Raw genomic sequence first — 26,267 nt, 5'->3', positions numbered from 1 at the left:
GACACAGACCAGACCTCATCGACTACTCTAAACTCAGAAAGGTGACAGTCACACACACTTTATTGATCAGTTTGCCTTTAAATATCTCACATGGAGTTTTAAGCCATTTCAGCACACAATATTTGCATTTTCACTGTCGGTTTATCCTAGAGATGCTCCTGAGACGGACGGTTTTTGCCGGTCTTAGAATTGGGCAAATTGCTAGTAAAAAAAAATATGCATCCCTACTTAGTCCGAAGTGCCAGATCTGCTCAAATGTTTGATTGAATAAATATAAAATTATTAATTATAAAATGGATAGTTCAGACTCTAAAATCTGGTTGAATGAGCCACATTGGAGTCCATTTTGCTTGAATGGCTTAAAATAAAAAATACTGTTGGAGAAAAAAAAATCATGCAAGCCAAATATAGGTTAAAAATAGGGTTAAATGAGGCCCGAGACTAAAAAAAATAAAATAAAAGACAGTCTGTGCCTAAGTGCAGTAGAGTCGACCCGTGCATGTCAGTGTATGATGTCTGTTGTTCCTCTGCAGGACGACCCTATTGGAAACCTGAACACTGCGTTTGAGGTGGCAGAGAAATACCTGGACATCCCGAAGATGCTGGACGCTGAAGGTGAGTAAAAGCGTGCCTCAAATCTATTTTGATGGCCTTAAACTACAGTTTTGTGTTTTGTGTTAGATTTATGATACCAAGGTTGTGGGTTTTATTGCTGATTTGAAATGTTATTAAAATGTAATCTTGACAAACCAAGTTGCCCAAGATGACTGCGGACTTCAACTCCACTTGATTGTCTCTTATTTTTGTCCTCAGACATTGTTAACACCCCTAAACCTGATGAGAAAGCCATCATGACCTACGTGTCCTGCTTTTACCATGCTTTCGCCGGTGCCGAACAGGTAAAATTCGCCACAAATCAAATTTCATTTCAATTTCTCGAACTAAAAAAAAGGCTATCATGATGACAGTGTAAGATCAGTTTGTGTAAATGATTGAAGGAAAATGATTTCAGTAATGCAAGATGCACCCCAGCGTATCGCAGAGTAAATGAACGTGTAAATGAAAGTAAATTAAGTGAGGAGACTTGGAAAGAGGCGCATTAACTCCACACAGAATTGGTTATGTCACTAAATGAGCTGCTGGTTTTCTCCGTTTCTCATCAGGCCGAGACGGCTGCTAACAGAATCTGCAAGGTTCTGGCTGTGAACCAGGAGAACGAAAGGCTGATGGAGGAGTACGAGAAACTGGCCAGTGAGGTGAGGACAACTGCCTCTGCGTCACAAACCTGTGCTACACTGATTCTAATAGAGTGTTCCAATAGAGTGTTCCAAATAGTGTTCCAATAGAGTGTTCCAATAGTGTTCCCAATAGAGTGTTCTAATAGAGTGTTCCAAATAGTGTTCCAATAGAGTGTTCCAAATAGTGTTCCAAAAGAGTGTTCCAACAGTGAGTTCTAAAAGAGTGTTCCATTAGAGTGTTCCAATAAAGTGTTCCAAAAGAGTGTTCCAATAGAGTGTTCCAATAGAGTGTTCCAATAGAGTGTTCCATTAGAATGTTCCAATAGGGTGTTCCAAATAGTGTTCCAAAAGAGTGTTCCAACAGTGAGTTCCAAAAGAGTGTTCCATTAGAGTGTTCCAATAGAGTGTTCCAATAGAGTGTTCCATTAGAGTGTTCCATTAGAGTGTTCCATTAGACTGTTCCATTAGAGTGTTCCAATAGTGGGTTCCAAAAGAGTGTTCCAACTTTCCAGAGTTCCAAAGACGAGTTAGAATAGTTTGTAAGTGTGTGATTATAAACTGTAAAAGTGAGTAGATGAGTTTTACTGGTCAGCTTGATGATGTTTAATGATCCCGAAGAGTTCTGTAGACCCATTTAGCCACTTGATGACAACCACCTTTATCAAGACATTGTAAAGGCATGAAAAAGTTTATTTTGTCGTATAATGAAAATTATTCTTGAGCTTGTGTTCACCGCAGACCTTATTTCAGGCATTAAACCAAAAACCCAGAAAGACAAGACAACTGGAAGTGCAAAAATGCTAACTTGCTTATAGGTTTTAAATTCTACAAAATACATGTTACACACATTAGTACTTTTTATAAGTGTAACTACTTTACTTTTACTGTAAACTACTGTAACTACTGTAAACTTTTCAGCCAGGGTAGTAAGTAAAACATGGGTTCTTGTGTTTTTATGATTCTTTTAACTGGTGCTAGCATTTCTAAACGGCCGTAGCCTTGAATCATAGCAGTTTGCATTGCCAAATGCATTAAATATACACGAAAAATCTATCAGATGCCACTTCCCTTAAATTGGCCGGCCATTTTGGATGAAAACCTTTGGTGTTTTGGCACACATACAGTACTGCCTCAAATTTAGCAAAAACACATAAACTCATAAGGCAGCATAATTACGGTATTTTGCTGATAAAAAAAAGAGATGAAGAAAAACTACATTTCAATGATTTTGCGTCCGTAAAAGTTTGCACGAAAAACGTTGCATTCGCTTCCAAATCATCTCTGTAGGAATGCAAAGTTTGTCTGTGTAAAATTTTTCTCCCCACCTCATTTTTTTATCACTATATGTCCACTCAGGGGCTCCATAGATTTATTTCACAGCCTCTAATTGATGCGGTTTTAAATACGAAAAATGAATATCAGCATTGAGAATAAATATAATTTTCAAAAAAAAAAATTTTTGTAAAAAAAAAAGTAATTTCTTCTCTAAAGACAGTATATTTATGCTGATCACCGTTTCCCATCAGGAGCCATTTAGGTAGCATCTCACTAGGGTTCGGAAAAAACCTAATCTTGTTCCTTCTAAACCTCCCAACATTGTCTCATGCTGATCATTCTCCATCTAAACCTCTGTAGTTGTTGGAGTGGATCCGCCGCACCATCCCGTGGCTTGAGAACCGTGTGGCGGAGCAGACCATGCGGGCCATGCAGCAGAAGCTGGAGGATTTCCGGGACTACAGGCGCGTCCACAAGCCTCCACGTGTTCAGGAGAAATGCCAGCTGGAGATCAACTTCAACACCCTGCAGACGAAGCTGCGCTTGAGCAACCGCCCGGCCTTCATGCCCTCCGAGGGGAAGATGGTGTCGGTAAGTCATGAAACCCATTACAAAACTTGGGTTTTTTCTTCAGGCCCCACTTCTGGCCCTTTTGAAAAGCATCTTCTGCACGCTGGTCCTAAGGTTGAAGACAGCTAGCAGCTCGACTTTATGATTAGCCACTCCCACTCCTTAGAAATCAGCCAATCAAACACTGTAAAAAGTGATCAGGTGACTTAACTTTAAAAAAAATTCAGGGCACCCGTTGCCTTAAAACTATTAAGTAAATAAAATTCATGCTTAAAATTAAGTAATGTGGATTTTCAATTAAGTTTATTTACTGAAACCTGTTTCCTCAACTTTTTTAAGAGAACTGAACACTTTTTTTAACTTTTAAGAACAATTGATGAAACATGTTGCCTTAAAATTATTACGTAAATAAACTTTATGCTTATTTGAAAAAATTAAGTAATGTGGAACTTATTTAATAATTTTAAGGCAACCGGTTTCCTTAATTGTTTTAAGTAAGTGAACTGAACACTTTTTACAGTGAATCATGTAAATTGATTGAGATTAGACTCATTGATGAAGGTACCATTCGAAACTAAAAGCTTGTTCACACCGGGACGAATTTCGCGTGTGATATTCGCCGACGTTTAACGCCTTGTGACTAAACAGAGGGCACCAATGTGAGTGTTCATTGGTCGGATTGCAAAAACGCCAGTTTTTTAAAAAAAAATGTCTTTTTGGCTATCCGACCAATGAGATTGGTGCTTTTGCTCACGTGTCTTGAGCTTCCGAAGTTACAGTAAAACACAACTTGAGGGCGCTCAAACACAAAACGAAGAAGATAAGAAATAACAAATAAGGGAAGAGATAAGACGAGGAAGATGCAAGGCAAGATGAATACCGTAAATACAGTTTTAGGGAGTAGTTAACTACAAGTAGCGACGCTACTAACTTAACTACATTTTTCAGTAGCTTGGCAGTAGCTCAGTTGCTTTTCAAACAGTGTAGCTTTTCCAGTAGCTAACAACTTTTTGCATCAAGTAGCGGTGTAGCTCGAGCAAAATCTACATTGCGTTTCTCGAGCCTGCGCGAATCAGTGCGATCGCCGCGATGCAAGGATATTCTTCTTCATGTTAGATTACAAACTCATTTTTTGCCATTACCGCCACCTGTTGTTTAATCACGCGTCTTGCGGCTAACGGTTCACTGACGTACAGAAGTGGGTTGACAGTGACACACCCATATGATTATCCATGATCGAGGAAGACGTGACGGCAGATTTGGAGGACGGAGAAACAACTAACGTTAATTACCCATGGCCTTATTTGTCCAAGTTCAATCGGTATTTTTGAGAAAATGTTCTACATGCAATTTACGTTGGATGTATATTTCATTCTTGCAACAGTCTGAGATATTTGAGTGTTGTGTGTAATAAAACAATACTCTTTGAAATCATGATTGTATTGCATTGTTTTAAACACTAAATATTTTACTTAAAACATTCCTCAGACGCTTATTCAGTTATTTGTAATATACGTTGTTCAAAAAAGTAAAAGTAGTTTCAATGTAGCTAGCTACTTTTTGATAGTAACTTGTAGTGTAGCTAACTACTTTTCCAAAAGGGTAGCTTGACTGTAGTTTAACTACTTTAACTTATGAGTAGCTTGTAGCTTGTCAAAATACAGTTTTAGAGTAGCTTCCCCAACACTGCGTAAATACTTGCTCTCTTCTTCTGAGTGAAAGTTGCGCAGCGCCACCTTGTGTACCGGAGTATTTCTCTTTTACATTAAGCGCCATCTAATGTCAGGGAATGAATCTGCATGTTCACTCGGCTTATCGTCAAGGAAAATCGCTTGGTTGTAAACACAAAAAATGCGTTGAAAAACCGTGTACGGCGCTTTAGCGTGTGTTTGTGTTTTCGCAGGACATTGCTAATGCATGGAAAGGTCTGGAGCAGGTGGAGAAGGGCTATGAGGAATGGCTCCTCACTGAGATCCGCCGTCTGGAGAGACTCGATCATCTGGCCGAGAAGTTCAAGCAGAAATGCTCCCTGCACGAGTCCTGGACCGCAGGTACAAATCTAGGAGGTCTACGATACCTGGAGAAAACTGTCCGTTAGCGTTCCCATTCATCTCAGCTAAAGGAACATATGCAGGCCGTCGAGAATGCGTTTTGAATTGAGTTTCTCCGTTTGCAGGGAAGGAGCACCTGCTGTCTCAGAAGGACTACGAGACGGCCTCTCTGATGGAGATCCGGGCCCTCATGAGGAAACACGAGGCGTTCGAGAGCGACCTGGCCGCCCACCAGGACAGAGTGGAGCAGATAGCAGCCATCGCTCAAGAGCTGAAGTAAGACGGCTTTAATGGGTCAATCTCACGAAACCTGTCAGAAACATCCCTGGGTCATATTTCACCCCAAAATCAAAAGAATGATATGCGTAATAATATTGTTCTTATACAGTTATAATGTCCAAATTATAACAAATAAATGCTTGAAATTAGAGCCAGACCGGCATTTTCCATAATATCGGTATCGGCAGTTATAATGGCCGATAAATTAATATTTAAAAAATAAAATAAAAACGGACGAAACACGCTTTAATCATCTCTCCTTGGCCTGTTATATTGAAAATGTATGTTTTACAATTTGCAGTATTATTATTATGGCTCATCATAGACTAAGCTAGCTAATGCCACTATCATCAGTGGAAGACCGCTAACGTTAACATTAATGAGCTTGGAAACCACAATGAACTTTTTCTGCCTAAATAAAGTAATTATTACTGTATTTATAGCTAGCATATCTCTAGTTACAGTCCCTGCATTGTAAAATGTAAGTTATACTTGCGAGGAGTGAACATTTAGACATAGAGAAAAAGTATCAAATGTATCTTGTGCAGAAAAGTTAGCTTTTCTTTTACACGTGTGTGAAATCCAACAATATTTAATAATAAAAAATAAAAAAAATCGGCCGATATATCGGAATATCGGATTTTAAAACCCAAAAATATTTGTATTGGTATCGGCCTTCAAAATCATTTATCGGTCGGGCTCTACTTGAAATACCTCACTTTGCATGTAATGAGTCTATTTAATGCATTAGTTTCACCTTTTAAGTTGAATTACTGAAATAAATGAACTTTTGCACGACATTCAAATTTTTCGAGTTATGTTCATATATTTGGTTACACTTTATTTTGATGGTCCCCTTTAGACATTCTGTTGTCTTTAATATATTTATAATCATAATTATATACTGTCAGTAGCCTAACGTTGCAACTACATGTCAACAATGTCTGAAGGGGCCCATCAAAATATGTTTAATAATGAATCCATGCATTATTTAACACAATGACAGGTTTCATCCAGAGATCTCCATACGGCTTTTCAAAGGTGCTCAGATTTGTCTTTCTCTCTGACTAGTGAGTTGGACTATCATGATGCCACTTCCGTCAACGCCCGCTGCCAGGGCATCTGCGACCAGTGGGACAACTTGGGAACCCTCACCCAGAAGAGGAGAGACTCTCTAGAGGTGAACACACCTCAATCAAACACATCTATAACAGTTTGAAGCCAAATATTAACTTTCCAGTGTAAAGGTGCAAATGGGAATACCAGTCATCCAAAAATTATTCAGACACCTTCAACATGTCTACATATTTTTTTACTAGTGGGTGCAGGACACTATAGTTCATTAATGTATGTAAGTGAATCATTTTTGGTTTGACTGTATGTAAAAAGATCAGGAAACTATTTCTGAATGTTTTTGTGCAAATGACTGTAGCCAAATGTTTTCTCTCTTCCACCAGCGTGTAGAAAAACTGTGGGAAACAATTGATCAGCTGTACCTGGAGTTCGCCAAGAGGGCGGCGCCCTTCAACAACTGGATGGATGGAGCGATGGAGGATCTGCAGGACATGTTCATTGTGCACAGCATTGAGGAGATCCAGGTTAGAAGCAGGTTTAAAGATGACACTAAACTGCAAATGCAATGCATTAAACTTCCATAATGTGATGCATTTCCAAGTGAAAAGAATATTCAGCTTGAAAAAATACCATAATATTGAGAAAGTTTGCGGTCTCTTGCGTTCTCAGAATTGAGAAACAGCCACAGTCAGTGTGAAAGGACTGGAAAGGACTCTAAAAGCACCAAAGCCAAAGTCCCAAGTCATTTCATTTGCTGGCCGTCTTTGAAACGCCTGTCGAACAGCTATTACAGTCATAAAAGTACGGGTAAACATCCATCCAGTTCTCATAGCTGTTCACAAATAGTGCCACCTCTGTCGAGTTTCCAAGCGTACCGTACCGATACTAAAATGTGACCTGAATACACTGCAGATCTCTGATTGGTCAGACAGAATCGTCACTACCAGCGTCATTGTATTTGCGAGACTTCAAACCCGCTAGATTTAAATAGCTAGTGTAGTACAACTCATAGTAATGTGAATAAGAACTAATGTCAAGCAGGTAAATAGTTTTTATTTAGAAGTTCATGTAATGATTAAAGATGTTAAATAATACTTAACCCGCAGGTGCTCTTCGGTCATTTCTGACCGAAAAAATTTCTGTTTTGAAATTTTAAAAATCACGGCTTCATCGGAATGTTACGAAACTTGGTGACTTTTTTGGCATTTGGTATGTGAATACAAAAAAAAATTGAGGTCATGATCTGAGCATGCTAAGTGGTCGTAAAAAAAAAAAAAGTCACACTTGTGGTCTTTGGTCAAAAATGACCCAATAAATGGGAAATTGACAAAAACACAAAAATTCACAATTTTTATTTTATTTTTATTTATTTTTTTACATTTTTTTTAACAAAAAATCGTTTTTGAGATTGTTTCAATTATATATTCAAATCCACCAAAAAAAAAAAAAAAAGTGTTCATAAACATCTGGGGAATTCATATGCCTCTCCATAGAGAGCTGTAAATGCCATCTAGTGGTTACACCATGATTCTACGCTTTTTCTCTATACTGTAACCAGATGGTGCTAATTTTCTTCAAAAAATACATTTTTTTTTCTGAAGGCCTAGACTCGATATTAAACTAAAATACCGCATTAATAATTTTTTGAAAAAAATAATATATATTTAGAAAAATATATATATTTTTCCATGGCAAAATTAGACAATAAATATTGCATAAATATTAATAAATTCAATCAAGTTGTCTCAAAGTACTAAATTACAAAGAATAAATATTATAGAACAAAAATAAATTGCATTGGTTTTACTGGGATGGAGGAAATTTAACTTTTAGGTGTCCGGTCACTTTTGACCGGGAAGATAACAAGTGTGACTCCGAAACGAAGAGCACCTGAGGGTTAAAAGTTTAAAGCATCACATTTATTCTTTTGTAAATCAGAAAACAAATAATAAAACGGAGATCCTCATCTTTTATTTCAACGTTTCTGAAGTGGATTTATTGAACTGTGTTGCTGGAACAATGTTAGATAGTTATTAGTGTAAGCCATCGCACTTCTCAAGATGTCAGACCTCTACAGCCCGTATCAGCCTGTTTTAAAACTGCTTGCTTGAAGAAAAAAAAAAACTTCCAAAAAATAATAAAAGCGCCATAAGTTTATGATTAGACTTTATTTGAAATCACCAATGATATTTCACAACTGCCTCATAAATTGTGTTTCTAAATGCTCAAATCATGACAAAAAAATGCATCATAAATGCATGTCTTAGAACACTGATGACTTCACCAATTGCTGATTGGCTGTTTAATTTGGAAGGCGGGACTTATTCCGCCATATTGCACACATTGCACTTTCTCCCATTCAGAGGAATATGAGTGCATTGTACATCTATAGTCTTTGTCTAAACACTACTATAGACTGGTTATTGAATGGAGAAACTATTTTAACAACAGCTTTAATGTTTTTAATCTCCATTTGTCTTTCAGAGTCTGATCACAGCTCACGACCAGTTCAAGGCCACCATACCCGAAGCCGACAAGGAGCGCATTGCCATCATGGGCATCCAGAACGAGATCACGAAGATCGCTCAGACCTACGGCATCAAGCTGGTCGGAGTCAATCCATACACGGTCCTCAGCCCACAGGACATCAGCAACAAATGGGATGCTGTGAGTACTGAGTACACACACTCACACACACACAATTTCAAGACTGTTAACTCTCACGCAATTTACACTTCTCACATGTAGGCTAACATTTACCTCAGGAAAGCCACATAATGACCATAACACGTTAGTTGGCTAGAAAAATGTGCTGTAGAGAGGAGTATTTTACTAAATATGTGCACTAGATTACATATTTAATTTATTATATTTTTACATATAACATTAAAATACTATAACGTTACTTGTTTTATAATAAAAACCCCAAGTATATTTCATTTGAGTTGCTATTTTTAACCTTTAATAATAATAATGCCAGCTGACAGGGCTCTATGTACGTATGTTTACATCATTAGGTCAGATATTGTTTTTTTCTTGAGAAAAATAGCATGCATCTACTAAAGCTAATTTTTATTCAAATGCATCGCTATTGAATTAAGATCCGAATCAAATCACAAGAATTAAACTGAAATCGTGAAAATTTGTGTCAAGCAATAATAAAAATAGTAGCCTACCAGTCAGTGTACCATGTAAACATTGTAACATGTTGTCACTAAACTTAAAGGGATAGTTCACCCCGAAATAAAAATTCTGTCAGTAATTATGTGTTGTACGTCACACGCCAATACGCCAATAGTGAGCCTACGTGTGACGTAGCTTTACGCAATCACACTACGTTAACTGACTACAGGCCCATGGAGAAGGAAGTGAATAGTTGAAATAAAGTCGTTATTTTTGTTTGTTTTTGCGCACAAAAAGTGTTCTCGTCGTTTGATAAAGTTAAAATTGAGCCTCTGTAGTCACTTGGACTATTTTAACGATGTCTTTGATGGCTTTTCGATGCCAGCAAGAGTCATTCCCTCAAGAAGCCTATGGACTAGTAAGCAGGAGCGATCTTAATATCTTAAATATCTTAATTTGTGTTGCGAAGATGAACGGCGGTCTTACGGGGTTGGAACAACACGAGGGTGAGTAAATACTGACAGAATTTTCATTTTTGGGTGAACTAACCCTTTAAGACCAATCAAGGACGATGGCCTACCCCTAACCCCGCCCATAAACCTACCCGTCACTGGGGTTAAGACCAATCAGGGATGACTATAGTTCCTAAATGGTATATGGTTGGGTCCGGATAACAGGAAAGTACCGTTTTTTTTTTTACGCCCCCCTTCATAATTGTCACTCCAAGCTAAACTCGGAAGTGTTCAGCCGTGGTAATTGCCTTGGTTGAGTGTCTGATGTAGTGCATTGTGGTCTGTAGGTGAGGCAGCTGGTTCCCCACAGAGACCAGATGCTCCAGGAGGAGGTCGCAAGACAACAGGCCAACGAGAGATTGAGGCGCTCCTTCGCCGCTCAGGCCAACATCATCGGACCCTGGATTCAGACCAAGATGGAGGTGAGCTTGTTCAACAGGTGTCGAGTGTAACGGGAAGGATATGCGTAATCAAAAGGTCATATTAACAGTGTTAGCCGTTTTGCGTTCTTCCATACTAGGAATATAAATCGTCCTTTCACTCGAGTGCCGCTACGCTTGTGCATGTTACTCTTGTAACGTCACGAATCGACTATTGTAATGTTTTGTTTTATGAGCTTACTTCCAAATCTCTTCATAAGGTCATTGGTACAAAATGCCGCAGCTCGAGTCATTATTAACATATTTCTTGCACTGGCTCCCAGTTAAATTCAGTGTAAATTTAAAATGTTACTTTTTTTTTTTTTTTTGAGGTTTTTATTTTATTTTTTTAAAAATTCGGGTTATTTTGCTTTAACTAGGCATGATCACATAATCACTGAAATATGTATAATAATTCTGTTTTATTTATTTATTTTTTATTAAACAGTCAGACATACATACATATATTTTCCATATATACATATTCCCTTTTTTTTTAAATGTTACTTTTAACTTATAAAAGCACTTTACAACTTGGTTTCTTCCTATCTTCTAGATTTTGTTCATATACAGGTTAACCTCGAAAAAATTGAATATTGTGCAATTTAAGTTAATTTATTTCAGTAATTCAACTTAGGAGAAACTACTATATTATATAGACTCGTTACATGCAAAGTGACCGATAATTCAAGCCTCTATTTGTTACAATGTTGATGATTATGGCTTATGAAAACCCCAAATTCAAAATTAGAATATTGTGAAAAGGTTTTCAAGTCATAATAATCAAAATTATAACAAATAAAGGCTTGAAATATCTCACTTTGCATGAAATGAGTCTATATAATATATTAGTTTCACCTTTTAAGTTGAATTACTGACATAAATAAACTTTTGCACAATATTCAAATTTTCGAGTTTCACCTGTAAATGTTTCTGTTCCAGTTCATCAAGTGAAGGTACATCACAAGGTTTTATTTCATTTAACATTTAGTTTTAGTTTACTTTAATAATCAATAACTGATAAAGAGGACAAATAACCATGTTTAATCTCTTTGAATTATGAGTAGTTTAGCATTTAGCTTAGTTGTGAAGCGACACTGTTTGTCGTTTCAGACTTTTGTTCTTCCTCTTCTAATAGACATTTGTTAACTATCTCTGTCTTTCTCTGTGTTGCTGTTATTAGGAGATTGGTCACGTGTCAGTGGATATCGCCGGCTCTCTTGAGGAACAGATGAATAATCTGAAGCAGTACGAGCAAAACATCATTAACTACAAATCCAACATTGACAAACTGGAGGGAGATCACCAGCTCATTCAGGAGGCCCTAGTCTTCGACAACAAACACACCAACTACACCATGGAGGTACACACACACACACACACACACATACTATGCGATTCCAGATAGGCTCAGAAAAACCATATGATCATTCCAAGTGCAAAACGTAGTGTTGCGTTATACGGAAGAACGGGGCTAGTTTTCACACTTCCTGTGAATATTTATTTACGAAAATCAATTTCTGTACACATATACACATTAAAGTCTTGACAGCAGCAAAGCTTTTAAAATGTGAACTAATATTGACTCTAAGTTGTCACAGTGGGAACCTTTTGTTTTATCGAACACCTTTATTTGAAATTTAGGTAACAACAACAAAAAGGTATTAAAAAAAATATATATTATTTTTTACAATTTAATTACTTTTTAGCTAAATTTAAATAGTAAAACTAATATGAATCACAAAAAAATCAGGAAACTTTTTTATATGATATGAATATCTGATATGATATATTAGCGACATCTAGTGGTGAGGTTGTGAATTGCGGTTGCCAACAGGAAGTGATGTCGTCATCTGAGGCAGCAGAGAGTAGCCAGTTCAGCAATGAGGTTTCTTTACAAAGATACATTAAAAAAGTATGTTTGCTTAATTATTCAGTACAACAATATGTTCCTGCGAATATTATTGTTACCTGTTCATCACTGTGTCAGTGTTTTATTCACTGACTTGATGGATCTTTGCATGAAGAACAACACAGCGACGAAACGCATTTGTCCATTCATGTTGATGTGTGTAGATAGAAATGCTCATTCTAAGGTAAAAAAAAAAAAACACACCGGTTCGTAATGTAAGTAAGTTCTTTACACACCACTGAAAACGTCATAGTTATGTATAAGTTAGGTTTAGGTTATATTTAGGTTATACTCCTAAATACTACACACTGCACCTTTAAGTTTTATCTTAACGGCTTGCCCAAAGAACTCTTTACAAGGTCACCATTAAAATAAATCAGAGTGCAAATTCCCTGATTGAGTCATGCCTTCCTCCAGCATGTCCGTGTGGGATGGGAGCAGCTGCTAACCACCATCGCTCGCACCATCAACGAGGTGGAGAACCAGATCCTGACCCGCGACGCCAAGGGCATCAGCCAGGAGCAGCTCAACGAGTTCAGAGCCTCCTTCAACCACTTCGACAGGGTCAGTGCGACGCACGGCAACATTCACAACTGAGCCAGTCAGGTATACAAGTGGATTCATTACTGTGTTTAACTTGCAGAAGAGAAACGGCATGATGGACCCCGACGATTTCCGCGCATGTCTGATCTCTATGGGTTACGATCTGGTGAGTGAAAGGGAAGCTCTGCCCACTTGTATATAGCCACACCCCTTTATAAAAAAAAACATTGTGACAAAAATCATTTATCCTCACTAAACTACATGCAGTTATTATTCAAAGGTTTAGAGTTGATACGTAAAAAAATGAAGTCTCTTCCGCTCACAAACGCGGTGTTTATTTGAACAAAAATACAGTAAAACGTTAATATCGTAAAATGTTATTAAAATAGCTATTTTCATGAGCTGTTTTCTATGGAAACTTGTTTCCGCCTCAAAATAAAACATTTGAAAAGATAAAGGCGACTTTTTATCTTACAATAGTTAAATCTCATAATTCTGACTTTATTTCTCAGAATTTCTTTAGACTTAAGCATTAAAGTCTAAAGTCAATTGCGACTTTAGACTTTAATGTCTAAAGTCAATTGCAATTGCGACTTTGTCACACAATTCTGTCTTTATAAATCACAATTGTGAGAAATATGCTGAATTGTGAGATAAAAAGTCGCAATTGCCTTTTTATTATTTTTTTTTTCAATTTACACAATTTTATTTTAAATAAAATGATCAATATAGAATTACTATTGTAAAGTTATCAATGTCTTTACTGACACTTTTGAAAATGTAAGTATTTCTTAAAAATAAAATCTTAAACAAGAATTAAAATTTTACTTCAAAACAAGAATTTTGTTTTACTACTACAAATAATAATTCAAAGTTAAATTAACTATAAATAGTAATTATAATAACTACAAATAATTTGACTAAATGTCCTAAATAAAGGTAGGCATATCACACATTTGATTTTTTTCCCCTGACACATTTGACCTTTTATTTTATTTAGTTAAATTCTGATTTAAAAAAATGTAATTCAGTAAATTATTTGGATGTCATTTTTAAAGGTTTTTCTTTTTTCAGTTGAACACGATTTTGTAGAAAACCTCTCCAGCATAATGAAAAAAAGCATGTAGATATTTTGCCAACCCCCTAACAGGACCCCGATAGATGCTTTGCAGAACACCTGAGCACAAAGGTAAATGTGTATCTCGAACCTCACTGGCTGTTTCCTGACAGGGTGAGGTGGAGTTTGCCCGCATCATGACCCTGGTGGACCCCAACAACACAGGCGTGGTCACCTTCCAGGCCTTCATCGACTTCATGACGCGCGAGACCGCTGAAACTGACACTGCTGAACAGGTCGTGGCGTCCTTCAAGATCCTGGCTTCCGACAAGGTGAGATCAAGTCACACAGATAGACTTTTGAATATGGCTTAGATAGTCAGACTTCAGATATATACATCTTAAAGGAGAACTCCGGCGAATAATGAACCTTTGGTCTAATAAACATCGGTACATAGTCAACCGTTCTCTGAGATTTCTTTTCATGATAATCGAATGTAAAGAGTTTTATCTCTAAAAACTGTTTAGCGTATAATGCTAGTAATGGGGGCATTGACTAAGTAAAGAGAAATCGCTAGTTTATACCACTAACAAGGCTCAAAATAGCCCCACACTAACACAATAACATAATGAGGCTCCATACATGCAAAAAAGTATACAGACAGGAGCCATCTTAAAAATAGTCTCGATAAGTCAAACCACGAACGTCGTGCTGAGTGATCTGAACTGTATGAAGTTCAGCGAACTTCTGAACTGTATGCCCCCATCACTAGCATTATACGCTAAACAGTTTTTAGAGATAAAACTCTTTACATTCGATTATCATGAAAACAAATGTCAGAGAACTGTTGACTATGTACCGATGTTTTATTAGACCAAAGGTTCATTGTTCGCCGGAGTTCTCCTTTAATGTGCGTTACACAAAACACTTAAGATTCTGACTGTCTTAAGTAATGCAATTAAGTTAAGCAGTGCTTTCTGGGTAAAATTCGCTAAATTTCCCAAGTAAAATGTCCTTGTAACTGTTATACTCCTCCGACAAGCACATATTTCCAGCTAGGGTAAACTGCACTGAGCGGTTGAATGCTTACTCAATCCGCCATGTTTACTTATTTGAAAAAAGTGTCTTATTTTACCCAGAATGCATTGCAGTGAGTCCTACTTAAGATAGTAAAAGTCTTAAGTGCAACACTCTGATTTAGATGTCTATCTTAAGTCTGACTATCTACTATATCGAAGCCATAATCAAAGTCTATCTTTGTGATACCGACCCCTGACGTTTCTCTTTCCTCCATGCGTGTCTGAACAAAACCTCAGGGATTTTGAATTAATCACAAGAACGTGTCTCTTCTTGTCCTTCAGCCCTTCATCACTGTGGAAGAGCTTCGTCGTGAACTCCCCCCCGAGCAAGCCGAGTATTGCATCAGCCGCATGACCAAGTACATCGGCCCCGAAGGGTCCCCTGGAGCCCTGGATTACATCTCCTTCTCCAGCGCCCTCTACGGAGAGAGCGATTTATAAACGTCTTTCATTTTCTCCTTCTTTCTCTCTCCTCTCGTTTTCTCCAAAAGCCCCCAAATGTAGCTTTCAATCTGAGAGAGAGTTAATAATATCCCTGGTTTCCCCCAAAATATACTGTTTTTCTGTCTACACTGCTAGCTTTAACAGCGTACTGTTTGTGTCTTACGTCCACCCTATAAATGGAGGGATGATATACAACGGGAGTTTTTAATCTCAAATTAAGTCCAATTTGGATGGCAGACGCTTGTGTCTCCATACGCACCTGATACGAAGAGTCAACATGGAATCAAAACCGACCTTATTCACGTTCCTAATGGTCCGACGCTACGCCAAAGAATGTCTTCATAATCTTTCACCGAAATATAATAACTTGCTCCACCTCTGAAACAACTTTCTGTTACAGATGATGTCATCTAGGCTGGGAATGATTCGACAAATTGCCATTTTTTAGGTTTGCAAGTAATTGTCTCGCTAAAAATCTTGCCAATAGTCAATGCACACACATTCAGATCTGGATTTATTCTGGATATGAAACAATTTTCACCATCCAAATGGATAAAAAAATAAGTCCCGCCCAACATTATAAAGGTGTTGTGAATGCGTTTCATGTTGACTTTAGCACGCTAAGCTTTATTTTTTTCTCTCTGTGCCTAAAAAAACCCCTTCCAACATGTTAAAGACATATAATTAAAAGTGTGTTAGTTGATGCCAATAAGCGCTTATGAAGATGCATGCTGCGTTTATTCTACAGGCATTAATATGCGAGAGAGACCCCCCTCTTGTTTAGTCTGTACTGTATTTTTAGACCCCAAAAAGCACTACTAGTGTCCAGTGTCTTCTTAATATGAAACTGTGAGAACAACTGATTCGTCTCTAAACAGAACGATGTGTCTCTGTATGTTGTGCTGTCATGTGTCATCCCTTTAATATTGTTTATGATGTACGTCTTTCAAAGCAAATTCATGATTTGTTTTTCTTTTATTTGGAGCGTATGTGCCAAATTATCAACCAAAGCCAGTAAATGAACTTAAAGATGTTATGGCAAAGTGTATGTGTTTTAGCTACGACCGGAAAGCTAGCAAAAGTGAAAGCTAAAAAAGTGCTTTCTGCTAGCAAAAGAGCTGATCTAGAACCAGGTTTACCTTAAAACCAGTGGAAAGTCATTGGAAATCCAGGGTCGTACTCGTACAAGAAGGATTCATTAAATAAAAGCCTGGATATCGATGCAGTTGTGCTTATTTTGAGGCATGGTTTCACAGACAGGGCTTAGATTAAGCCAGGGTTCAATTAAGACATCTAAGTTAAAAAAAGTTATGTCATCATTTACTCACCCTCATGTCGTTTCAAAGCTGTATGAGGAAATTCTGTATGTTTGGTAAGGTTGACCAGGATCTGTCAAGAAGTACACCTAGTACGCCATACAGTATATTCCAGGTTTTCTGATGATATGTCAGCTTGTGAAAAACATACATATGAGTTTAAAGGCCCGCTCAAACCAAGAATGATAACTATTGCGTCGAACTGGTAAACGAGCCGTTGTCTTCTGCCGATTTAAATGTTCGCGCTCTTTTACGCCGACTGGATTCTGATTGGCTGTCAATTATTGTTAATCGGCGAGGAATATGTTGTTTTGAAAACTGGAATCCAGCGACATCGTTCTTTTTTGTCGTTTTCATTGTAGCTTCGGGATAGTCTTGTTGAATTTGAACGAATATTAAAACGATATAGGCCTATTTATAGTTATCGTCCATGGTGTGAGCCTCTAGACGAGATGAGCGGTTTAAAACGCGAGTAAATGATGACGGTTTTTCGTTTAACAGTGAACCATTCCTTTAAGAGCACAAAGAAGTCGAAAAGAGAGAACGGTTCTCCGGTTCTTTTAAAGGGAAATGTTGGATGTTCTGGAAGTTTTGAAAGGAGATGGGGGAATCTGATGATGCCTTCATCCTCTGACAAGCCTTGAGGTTGGTAGTTTCTATTGGCGATTTTCAAATAATTTCAGTTAGCCTACAGATGTTATTTTTATCCATCACGATGTGATTTCTGGGTAAATGTATTAAGATCACTTCATTGTGAGCACCTTTCTGTGGGTCTCCATCAATATTTGCTTTTCAAACACGGTTAAATTAAACGTTAAATCGAAAACCCCAGAATAAAATTATGTCATTGTGTGTTTCTACCGTTTATTGTGTTTCCCTCAGTTGTCTCCAGTAGGGGGAGCTTTAGGATCTATTTATTCCTGGGATTCAGTGCCTTTTGTTTGCCCAAAGAGCATCTTTGTACTGCCTTAAAATATTGAAAAGTATCCATTTTAAACTTAGTAGGCCATTCACAATCTAAAAATATTAAAGTTGATTAAAACGCTAAACATTTACAGCATATTGAACCAACATTTACAGCATATTGAACCAACATGTTGGTTCAATATGCTGTAAATGTTTAACGTTGAAAATAAGCTACACAGGCCTATAGGGAAAATTGTGATATATATCACAATTTTCCCTATAGGCATGTGTAGCTTATTTTCATGATAAATACAACACTTAGTTACTTTACCATTTCATTTTATTTTTCCATTGTTGATTACATTAATGATTACATGAATTATTCTCTCTGATAGGCGTATTATTATTTTTTAATTATTACATTTATTTTAAGAATTAAAATCTTAAAATCCACACTGATATTTTTGACTGCTTTCCCTTTAAATGAAACTTGGAAAAATTAAATGACATCATATCACAAAGCAATCAAGTGAGTGAGATCCTCAATTTTAAATATCTAATAGGCTATTATACCACTAAATGAATTAGCATCACAATGCAATTTTCTGAAAAAAATGAAAATAAAAATCACGGGAAAACAATGTGCAGAAGTGAATATTGCATTATTTACAAACTTAGGTCTACAAATGGCTGAAAAAAAGAAACAAGAGTTTGAATGGCACATCTTCAAGTAGATCACTTCGTTAAGTTCGACTCATTTTTTGCAACTGAGGGCTTGTGGTTCAGATACTGTAGTGTTCGAAGTCCGCTTTAGGATCTGTGAAGAAGGGAAGATTTATCATAGAAACGCATTAGAATTACATTGACTTCTCAGTTTACCTTTCAAAGCTTTATATATCCTCAGCTAGCTGGACACTGTCATCCTCTGTCTGTCTTCACTACTTTATGAGTTACACTGACTGAACATTAGATTAGAAGAAGCCCAACACCAGCAATAAAGCAACCTGTGAGTATTGCATATTGATAATTGAGATTTATTTCATATGAACGTGTCTATTGTGGTCATGCTAACATGCACTTTCTTCACCTGTTGCAAAGATTTAAGGGAATACGTGTCCATTTCAGGAGTCATTCATGTAATTCATGAATGACTCCTGAAATGGACACGTTGGTAACATTTTCCAAGATATTTTATATCTTGGTATAAGAAAAGATAGAAAAATTATCTATCTAAATTATCTAATAATTACCTGAAATGTGGTAATTTCAGTATATTACTGACATATAATGGACAAAAGTGAACAACATATTAATTGCGTATTGCTATGCTTAATAATAGTTGACAAATGTTTATAATACATTATAAGTTGGTACATTGTACATGTATTTTTTTTCTTTAAAATATTAAAATGATAAATACATAAATATTTAAAATATATTGCAGAAGTACATATATATTAAACCCACTAAACCTTCATAAATCATATAATGTTCTTACACAAAGTGCACATAAATGAAAAATATATTGTAGAAGTACATATATTTTAAACCCACTAAAACAGGGGTGTCAACCCCGGGCCACATCAGCATTATGGTTTGCCTCAAAGGGCCAGTTGTAACTATAAAACTGTGTAAATGTAGCTACCTCTTAACATATTGTTATATAAGGACTTGAAAAGGACTATATAACAAATTATTTTTTATAAAATTATGCGATTTGATAACTATTTATTCAAGTGTACAAATACAGCAAACGCATTCAAATAAATGTAAAATATATGCAAGCACATTGCTCTGCGTTATTATAACATAAATTTATCTAATTTATCGGGTTAAGAAAAGATCATACTTGTCAAGTGAATAACAAAGACAAATATCATGAAACACAAGTTATCAACACAAGTAAGTAAGTAGCTTTATTTTAAGATAATCATTTACCTGTTGAGCTTGTTCGGGCCACATAAAATGACAGGGCGGGCCGAATACAGCCCGCGGGCCTTGAGTTTGACACATGATGTGCACTAAAACCTTCATAAATCATAATGTTCTTACACAAAGTGCACATAAATGAAACTTTAAGTAAGTGTTTAAATAAACTAAAACTCCACTAATAGTATGTTTGTGTTTGGCATACTTCTTTAAAGTGTGACTAGACATATATTTATTACCAATGTAGGCTACTTGTACACTGTAAAAAATATTTTCAAGATTTGTTATCACAACATATTTTCTTTTGTCAAATCAACTTTATAATAATTTATTTAGTTGAGATAACTTATTATTTTGAGTTTCTGATGATTAAATGAATCTGCTTCATTGTATTAACTCACTTTTTCCAGTTTAATCAACTTAAAATTTTAAGGCAACCCAGGTTACTTACTTTTTTAAGTTAAACCAACAATATTTTTTACAGTGTTGTAATCACAACATTTTTTTCTTTTGTCAAATCAACTTAAATAATTTATTTAGTTCGGATAACATATAATTTTGAGTTTCTGATGGTTAAATTAATCTCCTTCATTGCAGTTCAATCAACTTAAAATTTTAAGGCAACCAGGTTACTTACTTTTTTAAGTTAAACCATCAATATTTTTTTTACAGTGTAGTATCATTTTTAGAAATATATTCAAATGCATTTCTATATATATTTGAATGCACTTTAAATAAGCATGTTGGAAATTCATGAATTTAATGAGTATATTTTTAATAGATTTACGCCTTTTTCACCAGGGTGACCCATGCATATTCTCTGATTATTGATAAGATCATAATAGCCTTTTAATAAGGGGCTGAAAATTGAATCTTGCTGTACGTTGTGCAGTAGATACGCCATCAAATGTCTATAACTGAATCACGATGATCCTCTTAGAGAAAGGTCAATATAAACAGAGTCAGAGTTAAAACAATTTCCTTATCAGCAAAAGAAAATCCTGTCCTGGCTCCAGTGAGTTCTCACATCATGAACTGCTTCATTGTGTTAAAATAAAATACAAAAAACCCCAAATCCATTCAGCATAGCTTTATGGTACTCGAAGATCCATTGCTGAAATCAACCTGAGTTGAGAGGATTATTTCCATGGGCTAAAGGATGAAGTGTGGGGTGTTTTCATAGATAAGCTGGTTTGAATGGGTCGACACCAGACTGGCCTTCATTATGAAGATTGGCGGCTGGTCTTAATCTAGATTTACTTTTTCATCTCATTCGGGATCGACAAACGTTTTTATTGATGCAGAGGGAATGCTAAGCTGTACAAACCGTCCTGTGACAGTGGAGGCAGATTGATATTGCATTGCATAATGCATTTGGAATAACTCAATATACTCATATACTGTTTCTACAGTATATGCAAAGTATTATTGAATGCCTTGAATAGCCACGTAACGTTCTGCTAAAATCATAAGAGCACAAAGCATGAAGTGATGCATGAAATAAGGATGTTTTTCAGAAATTGGTGTTTGATTCCTATTGGATCTCATCCACATTCACAAATACCATACCATTCTTACCACTGCTGCCAGTGTGTGTCCCACAATGCAGTGCAGTCCATTTCTGCAACCTGACAACCGTGAAAAATAATCGTGATTTTAACTGTTAATTGGTTAAAAGAAAGTTTCCGAACTATATACGGTAAGATCTCATTAATGTAATAATTAGTTTTTGAAAGTGAAAAAGTGAAACTCATTGTATAATTTACACTGAAAAAAACGTAAATTGACATTCCCACAATTCCCTGTGTGAAACTTTACATTAAATAACCTATGTTTCATCATAGTTTTCTTAGTTTTTTTCTAATCAGTTAATCATGTTACATTTAATGTTGTTAAATAATGTTTATTGCATTTTTTTTTAAAATTCATGTGTGTTTATTACCATGATGGTGTTTAATGTTTGTGCGAATTGAGACTGTGATAACTAATAATAACTTTTTGTGGAAATGCTACTTGTGTTCCAATAGTTTCCCAATCATGTGACTCATCACTCACTGCTGTGATTGGTGGCTTACAGTGTATTATGATGGTACTAAACATAAGTCAATACTTCAATTGGTTGGTAAATTGATATTACATCAGATAATGAAATACATTTATTTCTGCAAATTTAAAGTCAAGTATTTAAAACCAATAACGTCGCTGTGTTTTTGACGGTAGTGTTCCGGCAAACACAGCTGACGTTTTTTTTTTTTGTACTATAAAAAGTTTATTTATTTTTTACAGTGTTGGGTGGTTCATTACAATGTGTAGTGTGCCATTGGAATAATATATAATCTACTAATTTGTGTTTTATTGTCTATTGTGTGATCCAATGGGTGCAAAGTGCAGTGGGGTGTTCATGTAATATAAAAAGGAAAACCAGCATGACCTGTTCTAAGGCAAGTAATTATCTTTTCTTCTAATTGGATTGCTGCCCAGCAAAGCTAAGTTACGCAGTGGTGGAGGAAGTACTGAATCTCAGTACTAAAGTAAAAGTACAAATAACCAGATAAATATTTACTTTTAGTAAAAGTAGAAGTAACACAAACAATGACAACCATACTTAAGTAAAAAGTACCTGATTTTAAATGTACTTTAAATATTAAAAGTAAAAGTACTTGCATAATAATTGATTCTCTTAATGACTATTTTCTAATGATTAATAAAACATTTAATTCTAACTCATTCAACCTAATACATATATAGCATTCGTCTCAGGCATTGTTGAACTGCGTCGGAAGTGGACATGCACAAAGTTGACAAATCCCGCCCATGAAACCCGGAAGCGTAATAATCCCCTATTGTTTTCCTTGGGATTATTCTTTTCTATTATTATTTTTCTTACGACTATTCAGGCACTTTTGGGGCCCTTAATGTGCTCGAAAACTCTTGAAACTTTGCAACCGGGTCTGAACCTGCGGCCATCAGGGCCGGGCTGCGGCCAGATGGTACCCGGGTGTGGCAGGGGGGCTAGACAGCGCCCCCTGGAACGAGGTCCAAAAACTTGGTCCATAAATCAAACACGCTTGCATGTAATAATATGAAACTCGGTACACATGTAGATCTCATCGTTTCATATATACTTCGCACTTTTACTTTTTACCCCAGCTCAACAGGAAGTCGGCTATTTAGGGTTCTTTGTAAAACATACGCAATGGAATTTGAAATGCTCCTCCTAGAGCACTGATCCAAATTCAATGAAACTCGGTCAGTGTGAAGTTAAGACATTGAGGATGATTTTTGATATCTCGAACTGTTTGACCGTGGTGAGGAAAACGAAATTATGGCGAGAAGCGTGAAACAGGAAGTGTGTTATATAACTTCTGCATACATTAACTGATCTTGATGAAACTTCAGCAGTGTGTTCGCTGTAAGAGGCCGATCACATGGATGTGACTATTGTGAGTGAAATATATAGCGCCACCAACTGGCAGCAGAAAGTGTTTCACTTTCAAAATGCTTCGAAATCCCCCTCTTATTTTTACCCGATTTGCTTCAAACTTCATCTGTATAATGTAAATACACGCCAGATAAAGACCTGTAAATGGATTCTTGATATCTTTGATACTGTTGCCGTGGCAACACATCAAACTTTAAAATTCTTTTAGGATGCTTTTGAGACTCTTAGCATGCTTGAAATTGCATGAAACTCAACAGACACATCACATTTATTGGCCAGTAGACATGTGCAAAGTTTCAGAAACGGGCGTGGTGCAGGGACTAAATAGCGCCACCTTTTGACAAAAGTGGGGATGTTAGTTTTATCTACAGTTACAAAAATCGGTATATACATTGTACTCCTCAAACCGGACAACTTTCTAATTCATAGCCGATTTAATGACTTGTTAAAACGGCTTGCCATACTCTATCTGTCGTTTCAACTAGTCACAATTACGTTACAGATATCTTAAATGATAATACAAATTATCCAAAATGTAATTACGACTAGTCAGAAAGACGTTGTTGATATCTACAATGTTAATTCCGGATAGGCAAATTTAGCTTTTAAATGTTAAAAGGGCTTGCCATACAGGGGCGTAGGCTCAGAGAGAGGCTCACCATATTCAAACCAAAATATCTGACTTCCTCTTGGTCCGAGTTACTTAGATAACTAAAGGCACCGGGGTTGCGGTACCACCGGCTTGGGCCCGCAATCGCTGCTCACAGCTATATTATTTTATTATATCTTGTTTGGGTGATGCTTTCTGAGATTGTACACTAATGAAGATGAGCTGTCAGAAGTTATGGTTACTGATTATTATAGGGATGGGTTCATGATCTGTTCTTTTTTGGACTGCGAATGACGAACAACACGCACCTTGAAAACCTTCAGAGCTGTTATAAAACTGGAGTGGAGATTTATGGCTAGATATGGACAAGGATATGGACGGCGGGATACAGTATAAATTGATCCTTGATTCTGATTGGTTGAGCCGCGTTCAAAGCCGTTGTGAATCACACACACACACCTGTGACCACATTACATTAGTAAAACTGCCAAAGACTATTTATATAGAGACATTCCACTTCCTCAATCCTTAAAGAGATAGTTCACTTTGAAATTAATTTTGGATATGTTTTAGCTTACCTCAAGGACATCCAAGATGGAGGTGTCTTTGTTTCCACAGTATTTTCAATTTTGACATTTTCAGTCAAACCGTTGTTGTCTGTCAGCCATACACTGGAGGCTAAGGGGGTCCACCAAAAAGCATGCAGAGAGAAGCCCAAATTAAACATGATTTAATGACTCGTAAATGTAAGTACACATTGATGGCCTAAGACACGAAACGAGCGGTTTGTGTGAGAAAACGAACAGTATTGATATCGTTTTACCTCTTGTAATCACAGCCATGAGAAAATGATCTGACGGCACGGGCGCTTCGGTCTGGAAGTGATCGCTTGCGCGCCGACGTCACTCTTTGTTTATACAGAGATTTCGGAAGTTTTACCTTTCACTAAACATATTTAGATATACGGGAAACCGCAGTGGAAGACGATTTCGGTATATCTAAATATGTTTAGTAAAAGGTAAAACATCCGAAATCTCCGTGTAAATATTGAGTGACGTCACACGCAAGCGATCACTTCCGGCGCAACATTGAACTGATTCAGTTCGGTTCAGTTGGACATTGCACAACTGATTCAGATCACTGTGATTACACGAGGTAAAAACGATATAAATACTGTTTGTTTTCTCACACAAACTGCTCGTTTCGTGTCTTAGGTCATCAATGTGTACTTACATTTACGAGTCATTAAATCATGTTTAATTTGGACTTCTCTGTGCATGCTCTTTGGTGGACCCCCTTAGCCTCCAGTGTATGACTGACAGACAACAACGGTTTGACTGAAAAATGTCAAAATTGAAAATACTGTGGAAACAAAGACACCTACATCTTGGATGCCCTTGAGGTAAGCTAAAACATACCAAAAATTAATTTCAAAGTAAACTATCCCTTTAATACAAATGTATAGGGAAAACCCGTAACACCAAAGATGGCGGTTGTATGGAAATGTCCCCTCCCGCTGGACAGCCAAACGTCTGCTTTTAACGGTCAAGCTGGGAAACATTTAAATGCGTTACTGTTTGAAAAGGCGCCAGATTTAATATGCAGTGTATGTGTGCGTTGTGTAAATATCAGACATCCCAAGTCTCCTATAAGTACCGGGTGTCTCCCGCAGATTGATAGAAGCTGTGTTTCGCTGATGCCCGCAAATTAGTTAAAATTTCCCGGAATCTAGATCGAGCGAGCGAGAGCGTGCACATACTGTGTTTCAAACTGTGCAGCGCAGGGCTAAGTCATCAAACTTCAGCAATTTTTATTATATTTTACTGCTGTTTCTATACATGCAGTTTTTATGTCCCGGTGACCAGTGAAAGTGCAGTTCTGACTCTCTGCCCATTCATTTAGATAGAGCCTAGTCTTGTTAAGTCCGAAATAGCTGCCCGGAGGCGTTGCCGAGATGGCGGCCGAGTGTCATAACTTGACTAAAAGGACTTTGATACTGCTCAACTGCTGTTTGTGATGCTTTGTTGCTGCATGTGTTGCTTGGCAACCTCTTTGGAACTGCAACCTCCTGCCAGCAGCCGTATCACCCTGTGGCCCATAGACATATACACTAGACCTCACCTTGGCTACGGCAGTTCAATGGAACGAATGCGTCAATAGAGCCGCCATCTTGAAACAGGGGAGCCCCGCCACTTTAAAGGATTAGTTCACTTTTGAAAAAACTTTTGCTGATAATTTACTCACCCCCATGTCATCCAAGATGTCCATGTCTTTCTTTCCTCAGTCTAAAAGAAATTTAGGTTTTTGATGAAAACATTCCAGGATTTTTCTCCATATAATGGACTTCAATGGGAACCGGATGGTTCAAGTATCAAAAGACGGTTTAAAACTGTTTCAGATGCAGCTTCAAATGTCTTTAAACGATATCAGACGATGAATAAGGGTCTTATCATGCGAAACGATCGGTTATTTCAAAACTTATTCCAAA

At 36.9% G+C, this 26,267-nt stretch overlaps 1 protein-coding gene across 1 annotated transcript in view; it reads left to right on the top strand.

The window, feature by feature from the left end:
- Window positions 1–16,797, top strand: part of actn3b (actinin alpha 3b) — a 38,121-nt gene extending 21,324 nt beyond the window's left edge. Inside the window, exons 6-21 of the mRNA XM_039659154.2 lie at window positions 1–41; window positions 534–615; window positions 814–899; window positions 1,164–1,256; window positions 2,874–3,104; window positions 4,987–5,134; window positions 5,260–5,410; window positions 6,485–6,593; window positions 6,871–7,011; window positions 8,972–9,154; window positions 10,410–10,544; window positions 11,725–11,904; window positions 12,871–13,017; window positions 13,097–13,162; window positions 14,227–14,385; window positions 15,415–16,797. The exon at window positions 1–41 is cut by the window's left edge and continues 38 nt beyond it. Of these exons, the coding sequence (XP_039515088.1) occupies window positions 1–41; window positions 534–615; window positions 814–899; window positions 1,164–1,256; window positions 2,874–3,104; window positions 4,987–5,134; window positions 5,260–5,410; window positions 6,485–6,593; window positions 6,871–7,011; window positions 8,972–9,154; window positions 10,410–10,544; window positions 11,725–11,904; window positions 12,871–13,017; window positions 13,097–13,162; window positions 14,227–14,385; window positions 15,415–15,573 (2,111 nt within the window). The 3' untranslated portion in view covers window positions 15,574–16,797. The remainder of the gene's footprint in view (window positions 42–533; window positions 616–813; window positions 900–1,163; window positions 1,257–2,873; window positions 3,105–4,986; window positions 5,135–5,259; window positions 5,411–6,484; window positions 6,594–6,870; window positions 7,012–8,971; window positions 9,155–10,409; window positions 10,545–11,724; window positions 11,905–12,870; window positions 13,018–13,096; window positions 13,163–14,226; window positions 14,386–15,414) is intronic.
- The last annotated feature ends 9,470 nt before the right edge of the window (window positions 16,798–26,267 follow it).

The sequence above is a fragment of the Pimephales promelas genome, chromosome 1 (assembly GCF_988280905.1).
Source record: "Pimephales promelas chromosome 1, fPimPro1.hap1.1, whole genome shotgun sequence".
Classification (NCBI taxonomy): Eukaryota; Metazoa; Chordata; class Actinopteri; order Cypriniformes; family Leuciscidae; genus Pimephales; species Pimephales promelas.
The sequence above is the reverse complement of the archived record's forward strand: the minus strand, read 5'-3'. Positions and strand labels throughout refer to the sequence as shown.